Source organism: Drosophila melanogaster, chromosome 2R (assembly GCF_000001215.4).
Source record: "Drosophila melanogaster chromosome 2R".
Classification (NCBI taxonomy): Eukaryota; Metazoa; Arthropoda; class Insecta; order Diptera; family Drosophilidae; genus Drosophila; species Drosophila melanogaster.
In genome coordinates this window covers 23,320,861-23,336,628 of record NT_033778.4, presented here as the reverse complement: position 1 = coordinate 23,336,628, position 15,768 = coordinate 23,320,861, and the positions used below count along the sequence as shown (strand labels likewise).

The 15,768-nt window shown below is 45.8% G+C and overlaps 4 protein-coding genes across 5 annotated transcripts; 3 read left to right on the top strand and 1 right to left on the bottom strand.

Moving 5' to 3' along the window:
* The first annotated feature begins 6,560 nt into the window (after window positions 1–6,560).
* CG30413 (uncharacterized protein) lies at window positions 6,561–7,086 on the top strand. Its single transcript, NM_166593.3, has one exon. The coding sequence runs from the start codon at window positions 6,604–6,606 to the stop codon at window positions 6,970–6,972; it is 369 nt and encodes a 122-aa protein (NP_726308.1). The 5' UTR covers window positions 6,561–6,603; the 3' UTR covers window positions 6,973–7,086.
* Window positions 7,087–9,047: 1,961 nt separating this feature from the next.
* Window positions 9,048–9,890, top strand: tbrd-3 (testis-specifically expressed bromodomain containing protein-3). Its single transcript, NM_166592.2, has one exon. The coding sequence runs from the start codon at window positions 9,073–9,075 to the stop codon at window positions 9,877–9,879; it is 807 nt and encodes a 268-aa protein (NP_726307.1). The 5' UTR covers window positions 9,048–9,072; the 3' UTR covers window positions 9,880–9,890.
* Window positions 9,884–12,970, bottom strand: CG9861 (uncharacterized protein). Its single transcript, NM_137934.3, has 5 exons — window positions 11,706–12,970; window positions 11,569–11,652; window positions 11,425–11,496; window positions 10,226–11,368; window positions 9,884–10,167 (listed from the first exon to the last, which is right to left on the bottom strand). The coding sequence occupies exons 1-5, from the start codon at window positions 12,849–12,851 to the stop codon at window positions 9,916–9,918; spliced, it is 2,697 nt and encodes an 898-aa protein (NP_611778.1). The 5' UTR covers window positions 12,852–12,970; the 3' UTR covers window positions 9,884–9,915.
* A 259-nt stretch (window positions 12,971–13,229) lies between these two features.
* Window positions 13,230–15,148, top strand: CG30416 (uncharacterized protein). 2 transcript variants are annotated; one of them, NM_166591.3, is made up of 2 exons: window positions 13,230–14,488; window positions 14,565–15,148. In NM_166591.3, exons 1-2 carry the CDS (start codon window positions 13,335–13,337, stop codon window positions 15,019–15,021), a joined length of 1,611 nt encoding a protein of 536 aa, NP_726306.3. In that variant the 5' UTR covers window positions 13,230–13,334; the 3' UTR covers window positions 15,022–15,148. The 2 variants fall into 2 exon arrangements, with proteins under 2 accessions (NP_726306.3, NP_001286764.1); NM_001299835.1 differs by having other exon boundaries at window positions 14,556–15,148.
* The last annotated feature ends 620 nt before the right edge of the window (window positions 15,149–15,768 follow it).

Genomic DNA, 15,768 nt, shown 5'->3' with positions numbered 1-15,768 from the left:
AGCATTACTCCTTCTTCATTGTGGGTTTACTTCCTCCACGATCCTGCTCCTGCTGCCGCTGCTGTTAAGCATTCTTATCGCCGTTGGTAGCATTTCCGTTCCTTCTTACTCGTGCATTTTTCATTTCCGCCTCTGCGTCGCGGCATTTCCCTTCATTTTTCACACATTCAGCGTGTCCCTCCGCACCGCCCGCTCCACTGCCGTATATATTTCGCATTTATATTATTTTGTAATGTTTATTTCACTTTGAGAGCACCGCTCAGGAAGGCCCGCTCACTCCGCAGCTCCCACTGCTCCTGGCTTTGACACTTCGGTTAAGCCTTTAAGGGATTTAGTCTCCAGATAGCAGAATCCTCGCCATGGAACTTGTGGCTTAAAGTGCGGAAAGTCGTGCTTTCACTTGCTATAATGGTGGTCTTACTTCAAATTTGAAAATATACCATTCCTGAATAGTTTTCAAAAATTCTAACGCTGAACCTTCAAGAGTAAAGTGCTTGGCCATATGCATATACCCACCCATTCCACAACTTTTCTCCACAGCCTGTCCATTATGATTGTTGTCGTGTGGAAAATATTGTCTGGTCGACAATTTCGGGTAACATTGTTGTTGGGCGCCATTTCGCAGACCGCAGACAACGAGGGAATAAATTTGGAATGGGAATGAAAATGATGCCCATTGTCATTAGGAGGAGGCCTTCGCAGTCAGAAATCTCTGGCTACGGCTATGGCAATGGCAATGGCAATGGCTATTTCCAGAACTTGACTATGGCAGCCAAAATGGCAATTCCAGAAATTACTATTTGCATTATTTTCACGACAATGCCACGGCCAATTCATGGCAAATAGAACGGAAGCGAGTCCAAGCGGAGAAAAGAAGCGAAATAAGGGAAAATCTGGGCAGGCGGATGGAAGCAGCTGCTACAATTGACGGCGTCTGGGGAAAGATGAAAATTGATTTTAATGCCAGAAATTATGTTATTTGCGCATGTTATGGACATGCGGCAAAAAAAGAAGGCTCATAAAGGGAATCCGGAGCGGAAACTCCGTAGCACTTGGCCATAAGCCCCACCCCCGCCTCACACAGCCCATAATTATTATGATTATGAACTCGACCAAATTACAAACGACTTACGTGTGAATGCGTTGAGAACTCATCCCATCATCATACCCGTGGGGATTGGGGGCTCTGGTGAGGCATCGGAAGAGGCATCTCTCGTGGTTCTGAGTGCGACAATCATTGACTGGCAGATAGCGGAAATTGGCGACTCGAGTTTATCGATTGCTAATGGGTATAAGATAAATCCAGTAAATTGGCCAACTGAGTGGACTACATATGTGCTTGGGTAAATAATATTGAATTAAAGAATGTAGCTTTAAGAAAGGTAGCAGCTACAGCTGAATACATCTACTTCTAAATATTTAAGGAGTATGTTTTTTGAATTTAATGTGTTTAATCTTATAGGGATTACCAAAACCACTCACGCCGTTGGGCATATCGCTTGCCCGCTTTGTCAACAATTTATTTGGTCAATTCGCTGGTCAAACAATTCCCAAGTTGATGCAATTAAGGCGAATGCATAAAAAAGGACGAAGTGAGGGCGAAAGAATCGCAGGACGAAGGCGACGCGCAAATAAGCCGGGCTAAGAACCAACCAAATTTTGCCGGCCGCATCATAAAAGCGGCGGTCGCAATCTGCTGCGTCTTCATTTCTGCGGCGCCACCGCCCGGAAAACAACCCTAAAAACCATCCTAACCACCTAACCACCACTTTCCCATCCGTGCGGAAGAACTTTGCAACTTGCGACGTCAAATTGCATTCGACTCTGTGTTTAATTTGTGTGATTTATTTGTTCAGCCTGCTGGCCAAGTTTTTGGTTTGGCTTTTTTGGTTTCGCTTCGGGTTCGGGTTCGTTTTTTGGCCTTTACTTATCTGGCCGACTGACGATGACTTCTGATTTCTGGCCGGGATTGGCAAGGCTATTGCCTGGTGATCTTGGGAGCAGTTCTATGCGCTATTCCGGCTTCCTGATTCCGGGCCATAAATCAAAATAAAACTTTGTCACTTGAGCTTTTGACTTGCGAAACTTGTGGTTGTGCCTCAGTTCGGCCCCGCCCCGCCTGGCCCCCTAATCGATTTCAAGTTTATGTTGCCGAAACAATAACAATAAAAATTGACAATACCGAGGCGACGGCGGCTCATAAAATTTTATTACAAAAGGAAACGAACGCCACTGACATACGCAAACTGATTCGCACCACCGCTCCCCGGGGGAATCCCAAAACTCTGGTCTCCAAGCGGCGGCTCCGAATGCCAAATGCGAAATCAATGTCGTGGTTCCTTTCGATTCCCCCGTCGGCTTCCGTTCCCCATTTCATCCTCCATTCACGACATTCAGCAGTCCCCATTCCACAGCTCCATTTATTCTATTTGCATGTTGCATTGGTGTTCCCTGACATGGAGAAGGTATATTCCTTGGATCGCCTCACGAATATGGATGGATATCAAGCTAGATATCGAGGAGTAATTCAGATATAAAGAGTAAGTTCCCTGACACCAATGATTTTTTTCTATTTTTGTTTTAGAAACCGTTGCATACTTTCGGTCAGCTTTCCAATGATTTTATATCCATTTATATTACAGGGTATCCAGGCTTCGGTTAATCCGCCACTGAACGTTGCGTTGTTTTGTTTCATATGCTGTTGTTGCCGCACATGATTTGCCTTTCAAGCGAGCAGAGAGCGTGCCCTCGCATCCTTGCCCCTCTTTAGCTACCCAGCTCCGCAATCCGGCATCCCCCATTCCGCTTAAGCCGCAGGGCACATTGCTCCAAAAATGTCAAAGTGCCGCCGCTGACACCGCTGGGCCTTTGTGGTGGGTCGGGAGTGGGTGGGAAGTGGTGGGTGGAGGCCATGACAAGGGCGCGAGGATGTTTAACATGAGCGCAAAGGAGCAGGAGAGGTGTATATATGTGTATGTGTGTGTGACACCCGCGAGAAATGCCTCGCATTTTTCCTCTTTTTGACCCACTTTGCTTTGTCGTCAGCAATGTGGCTCCTGTCGCAACTCCGTCTCCTGTCTCCTATCTCCCATGTCCTGCGTCCTGCGTCCTGTGTCGTGGTCCCTTCCCCCTGTCTCGTATCCCGGCATGTGTCACTCGGCAAGCGTTTAAATTGGGCTCCTCCCTGGCCACAAACTATATTCGGAATATATGTGCCAGTATGTCGGGTTCGCCTTGTTTTGCCGGTCGCCTTTGTGCCATATTTTCACAAATTGAATTGGCCATGTCAGAAATGAAAGGATGCAGCTATGAAAATTCTGCATTCAAATTTTTCAACCAAAACTATTTTCGCAAAAAGTTTGCCGCATATGCCACGGGAGCTTAGAGCCAAAGAGTCAGGTCCCAAGTACAGTTGGACATCAATAGATCGAACTTATAATTATCATATATAGTCAGCATCTTGCCCATCAATATGGTAATAGCAGCATCACACTGCTTGGATGCTGGTTTTCACTCATTTGCAGATGACAGTTTGCTCCATAAAGGGTCGAATGTATTTTTCCGGGTTTCCACTGCCCGATACTCATCCCCCAACCCACTTGGAGCCCATCTGCACCGTAATAAAGTTATTATGCATTCGGGACAAGGCGAACCCGACTAGACTGAGCCACTTCTCCAGCTTGAAAATGTGCTGGGGAGTGGGGCAGACCACTTCTGGTCTGGAGTGGGCCACAATCCGACGTCGCCCCGACAACCCGACACATGGCACTTGAGCAAATTTGCATAATAGAAATTAAAATGGATTTTAACATTTCTGTTTTAGATTATGTTCAGTGGCTGCCTGGAGATGGACGGCGGACCAGGAGCCTTGGAAACAGATTGTTATTTTTGCCTGTGGTACTGCCATGCATGGTGGTATTTGGTCCAGTGGGTCACGCTCGTGTGGCATCCACCAGCTAGCCCCACTCCAACATGCAGCAAAAAATATCGAAAACCACAAGCGCAAACATTGAAACCAAACATTTCATATGATGATCTTAAATATATGTATTATTTACTTACTGAGAATATGTACTCAACAATCTCTGGTGCAAAAGATTTCCTGCTCCACATGGTCATGTTCTCCGGCTGCTCAGGTGGCAACCCACTGCTCCTTGGCTCCAAGGAATTCCTCCTTGCGGAATCGGGTCTCATTTGCGTAGGCCTGGAAACTTTCTCCGCCGCCGTCGCATATCCCCAATGGTTTGCTCCACTTTCGCTGGCATTAAAGCAACTTTTAAATAATTCTGGCTTAAATGCCTTGATTTGGACTCGCAACCGAGCGAGAAAACCGAAAATTGGGGGTCAGAGGCCACTGGGGGTGGATTCTGCTCAGTGGCAAACATATTTGCTTAAACTTTAGCATGTTGTCCTTTAGCATTTTTAGCCATATTTGCTGCTGCAGTTCTTGGCCTTGTAACATTTTGTGGCCAAATATTTTCAGCGCTTGGACAAAAGCCAAAAATGGGATATGGGAAGGGAGGAGCATGGGGAAATTAGAGCGGTTGGGGGTTTAAAAATGTGTGGAATAAATAAGCTCTTAAATTCTTTTGTCATATGTGTGGCTGCCGGGGTTTTGTGGGGCTGAAAGCCACTTTTGAAATAATTTACCAACAAATTTGTTAGTTGAGTGTTTATTATGGCTTATAATGCAGCATAATTGCACAAGAATGTTAAGCTCAAATTTAAAATGCTCAATAGCAGCTTTCACACTTTTCTACATAGTTTAGTTTAGTTAAATATATAACACAAATAAACATGGAAAAATGGAAAAGAAGCAAAAACCAAAAAACGGTTTCCACCTTATCGTTCTGGGATAATGGGAAACTGTGCTAAAAACCTTCTCCAATTTTGCTCTTTTTCCGCCAGTTTGATCCGCTTATGTGGCGCATTGCTCTTGCTGCCACTCGGAATATGGCTGTTGCGGATCTGGATGTTGCTGCTGCTGCTGCTGGACATGTGGCACAGTCGGTCGTCGAGGAGACTGAGGCACTCAAGGAGCTTATGCATAGGATGGTGTATCCTTTGGTAAATCGATGTCCTGCTGCCTGCTATTCACAAGTCCATTTTTTCGCCTGGATGAAGTGGCAGAGTGGCAGCTGGGCCAGCTGAGAGTGCCTAACCTTGAACTTCAAAGGACTGACCTCAGCCAATGGAGAGGGGAGAGCTTGCTGTGTTTTCACTCGCTTTTCACAGGCAATTTCAGGCCGTAAATTAGTTTTATGTTGCTCGATTTTGCTTTTATTAAATTACCTTTTTCATGATTACTTGTAAACTTCATTTGGAAACATGCCTGCCGACGGAAATAGCCAACGAGGTCGAGTCTGTGCCGCAATAATTTGCGCCATTTAGTAATTTCAGTGCGCTCCGTGCTCCTTGCTCCTGGCTCTTGCTGCTTGGTCCTTCGTCCTTGGTGATGCTCCTCCGTCGTTTGCGCTTCCGTCGCTTTGGGTCGAAGACCTAATAAAGTGTTTGGAAAAACCATAGAGACTCCAACTTTACCGCTCCCGCAAATCCGAAGCCGCACAGGTTAATTATCTTTGGTGTAATTTAGTGGTTCGGCTGCCGAAAAGGCTTTCCATTTTAATTTATTTGGCCAGCAAAAGGATTAGATTAGATTCCCTGATAAATGGCCGTCAACGTGCTAGCTAAATAGCAAAATCACCAGCTCGATTCAGGGCGCTAATTGAGTTTATTCTGAAAGCCCCCATACCACGAATCGAAAAACCTAAATTGCAAACCACCTAATTATCATATTCTTCTGTGAAATTGTGCTACTCACGAGGAGAAGATAAGAATGATATATGTATGTCCATTTACCAAAACATCTTACTGAGAACCCCGTCAAAAAAGAAGAACATGCAACTTGTCACCCATGACGCACGTGGATATATTTCGTCTTTTTTGTGTATCTATATAAGCTTTAAGATTGTTTGGATTGAGTAACATGTTGTCACTTGTTTTTAATTAAGTTCTTGTAGATAACAAACCATAGAAATGGATTTGGCAATAAGAAATGGATACAAATTGGTTTCAAGTACTTTGCCGTGGAAATATAATTGTCACTGTTTACTCTACAATATTTATTGGATTTATTAGAACTTGCAATATTTGATCGTGAGGAAAATATAAACCCAGCTTCATAAGTCAAAGATTTCACTTTCTCCGGAACAATCGCATTCGATGCAACTAAACCTGTTTTGTTTAATGATCGTTCCTCGTTAATTAAGTGATGTATTCTGCCAGACAACAAAATACGAAAGTTCCTAAGATCATTTCAATCGCTTTTGGAACCCCACACATTGTAAAAGGGCAGGCATTTCATAGTCGATGGACTAGTTTTCCCAATAATCATTTCGTTTTCATTGTGTGGCAAGATAGAATTCATCTTGTTCGTGATAGCGTTGCGTAGGTGTTACAGATACTTCTCTATCTTGCCCACTATCGATTTAGGCCATCAGATGGGTTACATTTACAACTCTGGGCGGCCCTATATAAACGAATCGCCGTATTGCCTTAGACAACAGTACGCTTTCATCTCGTCCCAAAAAAACAACCTCTAAGATGTACCTCTTTGGCGTTTTCCTGCTCTTGGTCGGCACTCACGTCTGCTTCATCGATGCGAACTTCGGCAGCGGAGAAGGAAATGACTACACCTACGGCACCCAGGCAACAACGGATACCCTCATCGCCAGTGAGACCATAACCAAGTCGAAATCCTTGCTGGGAATCACCACGAAGACGTATACTCTAACCCAGGCAGGAACTGCAAAGACCATCACCTACATCAAGATCACGGATCTTAAGAAAATGCGTGGAGCCACTGCCGAAATTACCTCCGGTGGAGTGGGATCCACGACAGTCACGATCAAATTCACCTCTGCACGGGGAGCTGGTATCAAGTCCCAAGTGGTGATATACGGATCAACCTAAGTGCATTCGATCCACTCTCTATTATTTAATTACGAAAGAATTGTGTTCATTTCACAACTAGATGATGTTCATCAGTGTCACGTTCATGAAATAAAGATATTTAAACTAGAGTTCAAGTTCAATGGTTTCTTCAATAGCTGATCAAGTGATTCCCAACTTTGTTTTGTTAATTTGTAGCCAATACTCAGAAAACGGTAAATGAATGGACTCTTATTGCTGCATTAGCTAAATTGAATTCGGGCGGTGCATAAGTAAATGCTATTAAGATACAATCGCGTACATACCTATAGGTATATATTTACACACATATATATCATATGCATGGCAGTATAAATCAACTGCGGCACAGCCATTCCACCGAAATGCGAAATCCGACTGCTGACAAGTGTCACCGGGAGATGCTATGACAAAGTGTCAAAAGAATGTTTGACATCTGACTGGCTGTCGCCGTCTCTTTCGCTCGAATAGCCCCCTCTCCATCGCTGTGCCGTGCGAGGGCAGCGTGTGTAGCCTGTCCAAATGTACATTTCTCATATCTCCTCGGCGTCCTCGTCTGCTGGTTCTTCCCTTCTTTCCATTTCTGCAGGGCTTTCATATTGCCGCCCTTTTTTTTATATTTATCCATATATTGCCCGGTTCCAATGGGATGCGGGATGGCCAGGTAGGGATTCGTTCGCAGGTGCGAGGCAAGTGGGTTTGGGGGAAAGGGATGTGCTTGCCACTGACAGCCTCACACGTTTCCTTTGCGTCCCCCTGGCGATCCTTTTAGCACCTGGCCCAGTCTCTGGGTGTATAATTTCATCTGCCAACTGATTGAGTGTCGCAGTTTTACTTATGTGAAAAACGAACAAGATTTTTATCTGGAAATCGGCAATAGAGAGCGGAATGTTTGCCGTGAAATGCGAAGTAAAGTTCTGCCCCGCTGACATATCGACAAGATCAAAGGGAATCGTGTGCTAAGGGCTCTCAGCTACACATATGCATAAAAATATCACTCATATCAATTTATTCTAGGTCTAGATGCCTCCAAAGCGAATGATCTTGCGAAAAAGTGGATATATGACAGATATAGGGTATAACTTTATCTATATTGTTATTTGGTATTTTTGATTATATATATTTTAAATATACTTTGAAGATTAATCTCTTTTTCTTTCGGTTTCGCAAACTCTATGTGTAAAGTCTCCAAACTTGGGGTTGAAGGTCAACATCCGAACCAGATGATGCCCAGAGGTGAATCCCCATTCGCAAGTGGGTCAGTGGAGTGCAATCCCAATTGACCCATTCGCAGGACCATTCCCCCAAAGGCCCAACAGCAGACTGAAGAGGCGCCCCAAGATGTGGCCAAGACCTGGTCCGATTGCCACCCAATTTGCAACATTTTGTGGCAGGTAAGTTAACAGCGAGAAAATGAAGGTCTCCGTAAATCGGTTGCTCTCAGTTGTGGATCGCAAGCTAACAGAGGGAGAGAGCCACAGGAACAGGATTTCCCCTCATGCCTGTGGAAGCCAACTTAACAGAGTGACTTTAAACAGGATTTCGATTTAACTTTTGTAAACCCAACTTGTTGACTGCCCAAATGAAAGCCCTGCAAATATTTGCCCAAAAATGATGTATATTGTGTGTCCTAACAAAACTTTTATGCTAACGAAATATTTCGGCACTCTAAAATAGCAAACGTCAGCGGTTGACCATAAATATTTTCGCCCCCACAGCTCGATGGGGATTTTAAATACGTTTACCGAAAAAAGGACTGTTTGTACGGGTCTCGGAATTAGATTAACCATCATAGCTTCAGGATTGAGGCAGAGCATTCCCACAAAGGACCGCACTCCCACACAAAATGTATGGAAATACTTTCCTGGCCGGAGCCACTTGCATAATTAACTGAATTTGTTTGTTGCCCCAAACCGCATTTGTGGATTGACTTTTCTGCTCGGATTGAGGTGGCAATCCTAAAAGTTTTCATAAGCTAAAAATATCATCGTACAGGGCAACCCGGAGTGTGAATATTGTCAGTTGTATTGCGTTCAAGTTGTCAAAACGATAGAAATTATAATAGAATTTTCCGATAGTCGATATCGAAGATATTTTTCTGAAATGGCTGCAAAACAAGAAACTGAACGGTCCTCGCCGGAAATTAATGCCTGCAAGGTGATTATTAAAAGGTTGTTTTCCAGTACCTATAAGAATATTGCTTGGGTTTTCTACGAGCCACTGGATCCGCAACTGCTGGGCCTCCACGATTACCATGAGATTGTCCGGGAACCCATGGATCTGTCCACCGTGAGGCATCGTTTGAATACGGGTTGCTATCTCAGTGCCGCGGATTTCGCCAAAGACATAAGGCTGATTTTCTACAACACCTATCTGTACACGAATCCCGATCACCTGTGCTACCACATGGCCAAACAGCTGCAGATCATCTTTGAGGAGATGTACTCCCAGGTGCAGCTCTACATCTGCTCCAGCGGCAGTAAAGTGCGTGCCGAGGAAGAGAGCTCCTCGGATGAATCGGACTCATCATCGCCGGAGGACGAGGTGAACGGCTCGGAGGTGTCCCCCTCCATAATGGGTGCGCCCCCCTCATGTACTCCAACCACCGAATGTACTCCGACCCCCGATTGGACTCCGCCGGCAACTTTGGAAACTTCGGAGCAGCAGGAGCCCTTTACAACCGAGGAGGACCTTGATCTGCACGCCAAGATTCAGCAGCTGGACGGCGAGGTGCTGCTCCACGTCATCCATTTCATTCAACGCATGGAGGGCGCCGAGTACTGCAACAAGGAGCTGGAGTTCGACATCTGCAAACTGAAGGTGCACACCAAACGCGGCATCCGTGATTATTTGGCCAGCAAGGGGTTCACCGGCAAAAGAGTGGCCCGCACCAAGCCCAAATATAATTGAGTTTCAGATTGAAAAAGAGTTTTAATTTATTGTAATCTAGTCCTTTTTGCCCAAAAGCTTCTCCTGCTCCTTTCTCTTGTCGCGCATGGAGCGGTAGTTCCGGAAATCCCCATTCCACGTCTTGTTACGCATGATCTCCAGCGGATTGGAAGCTATGTAAGCGAAAAAGGTCTTCCGAGGAGGTCCTCCGGGCACCAGATAGTTGCCCATGGCGTACCAGGCGGAGCTCACGATGCTTAGGTAGCGGGCATTCAACTGATCGTGATATGTTTGCTTAGCCAGGGCAGCCTGAAAAATATAGTTTTAGTATAGTAAAATATATGTACATATATATATATATATATACCGTATTCTTAATCTGCTTATAGAAGTTAAAGTTCTCCTTGGATCTGGGCAGGCGATCAATGCCCATAAGATCGGGACTGGCGGGACTGCTCTGGAGGATGGTGACCAGCTCGAATATCCTGCTCGACTCGGCTATACTCTCCTCGAGCTCCTTCTGGCTGTAGGTTTTGCCGTACCTCCTCTTGACCCACTCCCGCAGCACTGGCAGCTTGTGGGCGTCTGGCAGACAGGCCAGCACATAGCGGGGCTCCTTCCTGAGTACTCGCATGCCATCCTTTAGCAACTTGTCCATCTGGGCGGCATCGTTCGGATCGAATGATTCCGTATCCTTATGGGTCAGTGCCTTGCGCGGCGTCATTCTGCCCATGCGCTCCATCTCGGCCCGCTTTATTAGGGTACGCTTCTGCCAAACCGCCTTGGCACATCTCACTACTGCATCCACGATCTCCGCCTTGTAGTTCACATGGCTGCGACCACTGTGGTTGCTCGAACGATCCAAGGTCTCTCGACTGTCGGAGATTCTAGTCTGATCCAGGTCACTAAAGATTTCCAACGGGGGCTGGCTGTCCTGCTTCGATTTCTTCTCCGGCTCGGTTTCGGGAAGGCCTTCAGACTTGGAATCCGGAGGCGCCTCGTCCTCAATCACCATCTCCGACAAAAGCTCCCTAAAGTAACACGGATCGGCTTCGTCCCCATCCGACTGATCCAGCGCCTTCACAAAAGACTTGGCCATAATATGACTGAGATCAAAGGGTTTCGGTTGGCCGGATTGGAAGACCCGATGGTATTTGAACTGGTACGGCTTGTTCGAACGGGGTCCCCGGAAGAACCTAGTTTTCACATGCCTGTTATTGGGCATGCGCATATCGCACTTGTGTGCATTCCCTTCGATCTTTCCCTTGGCCAGGATAAAAGATACGGCCGACTTTTTGGGAGCCGGAGGAAGCTCGCACTCCGAAGGACCAACTACTTGCGTACACACCTGTGTGTACTCGTTGAAGTCGATGTTGTGGATACGGAAGGGGCCGCTAACGAGTTTGCGAGGCGGTGGCTTCCAGGGCGATACCTTCGGCTTCTTCGGATTTTCTGGTTCCGGTTCCACTACTTTAGCCTTTTTCTCCTTTTTCCCCTTCTTGTCTTTTTTCTTCAATACAGAAAGATTGTAATGAAAGTTAATCTATTTGGTAATTTTCCACTCACCGGCTTTCCTCCACCACCCTTTAGCCTCTTTCCGCGGCCCTTTTCTGCAGGCGGTTGGGGTACTGTGGAATCCTTAATTTTGTTCAATAGAAAAATAAAAGTGGGTATGGAAAATGTAAATATATTTGGTAATTTCAAACATACCGTCTTCTCTGCACCTCCCTCCAGCCTTTTTCCGCGACAAGTATCGATTCCACTGGTACGGGCTACTGTGCCATCCTTTTTTTTCTTTAATTGGATATTAGGTATAGAATGTATGTATTTGATAATTCTCAACTTACCGGCTTTTCCGCACCACCCTCCAGCCTTTTTCCGCGGTAAGTATCGAATGCAGTAGTATGAGCCACGGTACAATCCTCGCCCACCAGAGCCCGACCAATCTGACCCTTGGTTTCCGGCCAGGGTTGCGATACCAGCATCTGCTGGCACAGCACGCAGTCAAAATTCTCGATGGTCAGCACCTTGGTCTGGTCGCAGTGCATCGCGTTTCGGTGGCGGGCCATTATTACGTCGATGTCGTGCTCCAACTGGGCCACGATTCTGGCCTTTCGAAGCTTGGCGTATGGCTCGTTCACATCGAGGAGTTCCAGGCAGCGATCCCTCGCCTTGACCGCCAGTTCATCCCTCAGGAGCTGGGCCTGCAACACCTGACCCTTGTGCACCAAGCACATGTTGGCTTCGGGCTCCCGACTTTGTTGGGTTTCCTCCGCATCCTGCTTCCCCTCAACTGCTGCCAATTTAAAGTAACGCTCCAGGGTCTCGGAGAGGGTTTTCTTGATCAGTCGCTGGCCGGGATTCAGTCGGTACAGCGCATACCAAGGCTCCTCTTCCTCAGTGCCATATTCGGGCGGTCCATTGGTGGGCCAAAAGTTGAATGACACGACAAACTCGGGAATCTTCGCTGTCAGACGGGAGGTCCTTTGAACCGGCTTCGGTTGCCTTAGAAAGTAGGGCGACTTCTTGGAGGGTTTCTTTTGTGGACGCTCCGTGGTCAGGGAAGCTAACGATTGAGTTTGAGGATCCGGTTTTTTGACCGGAGGCTGGGGCAGCACAATGTCCAGAGCACGAATGGTGGGCAACATGTCGATCTTGGCAATGGCATTCATTAGCAGCTGCTCATTAATGCTGTAAACGCCATCCGTTTGTTTCGTCTTGTAGTAGCCCTCCATCACAAAGAACAGGAAGGCCAGTATGTTGTTCCTGCTCAACTGCACGATCCGGCTGATCTTCTTTTTGGATATCACCGGCTGGAGGCCCAGGGATATCAGTGCCTTGAACATCTTTTCCCCTGTTCCCTGCTCGAAGTCATCCCGGAGGCTCTCGGACATTGTGGACATCGTGGCCTCCTGTTTCGCCGAGATTCCCATATACCACTTGGCCAGGTCCAAGTTCCTGGTGTACTCATCCAGCTTATTCTGGAAACTCATGGCTATTCACTATGTGGCGGAATTTTTTACTCTATAATTTTATTTTCTAGAAAATTGTTAATAAAAAAAAAAAAACAGGATCTTAGTCAGACATGTGGTCACAAAAAACTGGATTTCGTGTGGAGCTTTATAACTAATATTGATGTCAAAGGTAGATATGATTGAATAATTTGTTGAATTTATTTTTCGATTTTAAATGGAATAAAATCAAAGCGATTCTATATAACCTGTAATTGTTTTAATCCTATTAAATCCCCATTCTGCATTAAAATGTGGATGTAGCTATATCTTTTATCTGGTTTATGTTTATTTAAAGTGTTTTTCTGAAAACTAGCGAAGTATGCCTTGTAAACAAAGAACAACAACAACCATTTCGATGTTTTACTGAAAAAATTGTGTGTGCTGGGTGCCTAGAATCCTATTTGAACGTTGTTCGATGATTTCTTGTCCGGAATTGCTATTCAAATCCTGTGATTCAGGACGATGGACTACAGAGCGATGAATGAATCCTGCCAATGTCCACGGTGTCGGTATGAACTTCGTTTGCCCAATCAGCCGATGCCCTGCCAAGAGAAATGTTTCCCGGAGAAATATCTGATGTGTGGTTCGGATCTACGTCCTCGCTGGCAGAACAGACCAGATCCTCGGGAAGTTTTTCAGAATTTTTCCCAAAGAAATCCTCAAATACTTTCTCAGGAATCTGTTCAGAGTTGGAGTTTCCAGCATCCTCAAAACTGTTTCTGTGGACATCAACCTCCAATGCGAGCTCTGCCCGACCATTCTCAGCAATTTTCCCAAGAATATTCTCAGCAGTGTTCGCAACAATCTCCTTGTGTTTCTCGTTGTGGCCAACAAAATCGACAGAACTGCTTTCAGCCGCCTTGTCCAAACTGGACCAGACCATGTTGTTGCATAACCCACGAAGTCGGCGTTCAAACGGACGAGATGGACGAATGCGAGCCCGAGTATATAGCGATCACCGACATCACCACAAAGGAGATGAAGGTGAAGCATCGCACCGGAAAGACGGAGACGATCATCGAAAAGGTTCAGTCGGTCACCCAGTTTCCCGTGACGGAAACTCAGCGCCTTGGGGAGAATGATTACGAACCAAAGTACGTCCAAGACAAGGATGCAATTCCTTATCGAGCCATGAGGCATTCCGAGCTGGAGCCCTTACTGGTGTCGATGAGGGCGGAGGTGCCAATAACTGAATCTAAAGATGCAAAGGAGGAGATCGTCTACCAGGAATATGAGAAGACGGAGCGCGATTTTGATGACCCTAAAGCCAAGGTAGAGAAGACCATCATCAAGGTCAAAATTCCGGTGGACTCACCCGAAGCCGAAGAATCGAACTCCAGCCCGCCCAGTGGTATACCACCTCCTTCCCAACTGCCCAGCGATATACCACCTCCTTCCCAACTGCCCAGCGATATACCACCTCCTTCCCAACTGCCCAGCGATATACCACCGCCATCCCAACTGCCCAGTGGTACACCACCTCCTTCCCGACTGCCTACTAGTATAACCCCTCCTTCCCAAGTGCCAAACAAGGATTCATCCCAGCCATCACTACCAACAGACATTTCCTCAATTTCGGAGGAAGATCCATCACTTGTCAAGAATGAAGATACAAGGTAGGTGTTTAAAGCTCCTTAGCTTAAACATATTATATTCGTAGTAAACCCCTTAACTATTATGTAGTAATATCAGTTCGACAGATCTCGATGTATATGACCAGAAGGAATCAGTAGAGAAGGAGATGAATGAAGGGCATTCCGAATCTGACATCGTGAGTACCGTGCAGGTAAAGGTCACCAATAGAAAGGAGGCATCCGTGAGGGGTCATCATGACCGGGAGCCCAAGAAAACAGCGATCTTCGAGAGCAGCGTGTCCCAGGTGCTAATAAAGAAGCCTGAGAAGAAACCGGAAGAAAAAAAACCGAAGCGACCGCCACCCAAAGTGGAAGTCAAGCTAGGCTATCCACCAAACGACTTGGTCTGCAGATACGCCAATCCTCCGCGATGCAGACCTAAATGCGACAGCTGCAGATGTCCTTGTCCGCCGTCCATCTCCTGCAACCAATGTCCTCCCTGTGCCCCCAGCACATGCCAATGCGATCCCATCTACGGTTTCGGCGGCAAGTGTGTCGGATATTATTGTATTTAAAAATGTTCCAAAAATACTACAAGTGACCAATTAACTAAAACAGTTTCAAATCACATTACCAACAATAAACTATTCCAAAAATCCAGATACATAAATCACTACTTTCGAAATATATGGATGTTTTAAGAATTTTAGCTGAGTATCTTTGTAAAATGTAAAAATTTTTAAGTTGGCTTAGAAGTTAGTTCTTTGACTCCTTAATGTATGGTCAAAACGGAAATCCTGGTAAAATAATTTGCGGTGAGCAAAGCCACAGCTCGTTAATGAAGCAATTTCGAAATGGATTTTGGCCCTGAATCATAGTTTATGGTCAAATACGGATTGCTTGAATGCAATAGCAGGGCAATAACTATAATTGGAACCTTAACGACCGAATGATTATAATATTCAGTTTGCCGACTCAATTGCCTGCTTGGGATATTCATTGGCAAAGTCAATAGGCCCGGCAAACATTTCATTATACTTCCATATTTCAAGCAGCTGAATCCCTGCTGTCTCCCATTCACTTGGCTATAGCCCAGGTTTGTCATCAGGGGGAAATTGAATATTTTATCTACGGATATTAAGTGCCAGAGATGCAGCCACAGTGCTCAGACTGCTTACAGTGCTCGATAAAATGTTTGGCATTTAATTTTTAGTTGACCCTTCGATTGGCTGGTTCAGGAATAATTCACCCATTTGCGCCCAAGTAAACAAAACAAAATATAACACTGCCAACAGCAGGAGGCTCAGTAGCAGGATGTTCAC

Excerpts from the sequence above, each read along its gene's own strand:
- CG30413 (NM_166593.3), top strand. The coding sequence starts at position 6,604 with ATGTACCTCTTTGGCGTTTTCCTGCTCTTGGTCGGCACTCACGTCTGC.
- tbrd-3 (NM_166592.2), top strand. The coding sequence starts at position 9,073 with ATGGCTGCAAAACAAGAAACTGAACGGTCCTCGCCGGAAATTAATGCC.
- CG9861 (NM_137934.3), bottom strand. The coding sequence starts at position 12,851 with ATGAGTTTCCAGAATAAGCTGGATGAGTACACCAGGAACTTGGACCTG. Across the intron at positions 11,653-11,705 it reads AGGGTGGTGCGGAAAAGCCG|AAAAAAAAGGATGGCACAGT; the intron begins GTAAGTTGAGAA and ends ATCCAATTAAAG. Across the intron at positions 10,168-10,225 it reads ATAAGCAGATTAAGAATACG|GCTGCCCTGGCTAAGCAAAC; the intron begins GTATATATATAT and ends TATATTTTTCAG.
- CG30416 (NM_001299835.1), top strand. The coding sequence starts at position 13,335 with ATGGACTACAGAGCGATGAATGAATCCTGCCAATGTCCACGGTGTCGG. Across the intron at positions 14,489-14,555 it reads GTCAAGAATGAAGATACAAG|TAATATCAGTTCGACAGATC; the intron begins GTAGGTGTTTAA and ends ACTATTATGTAG.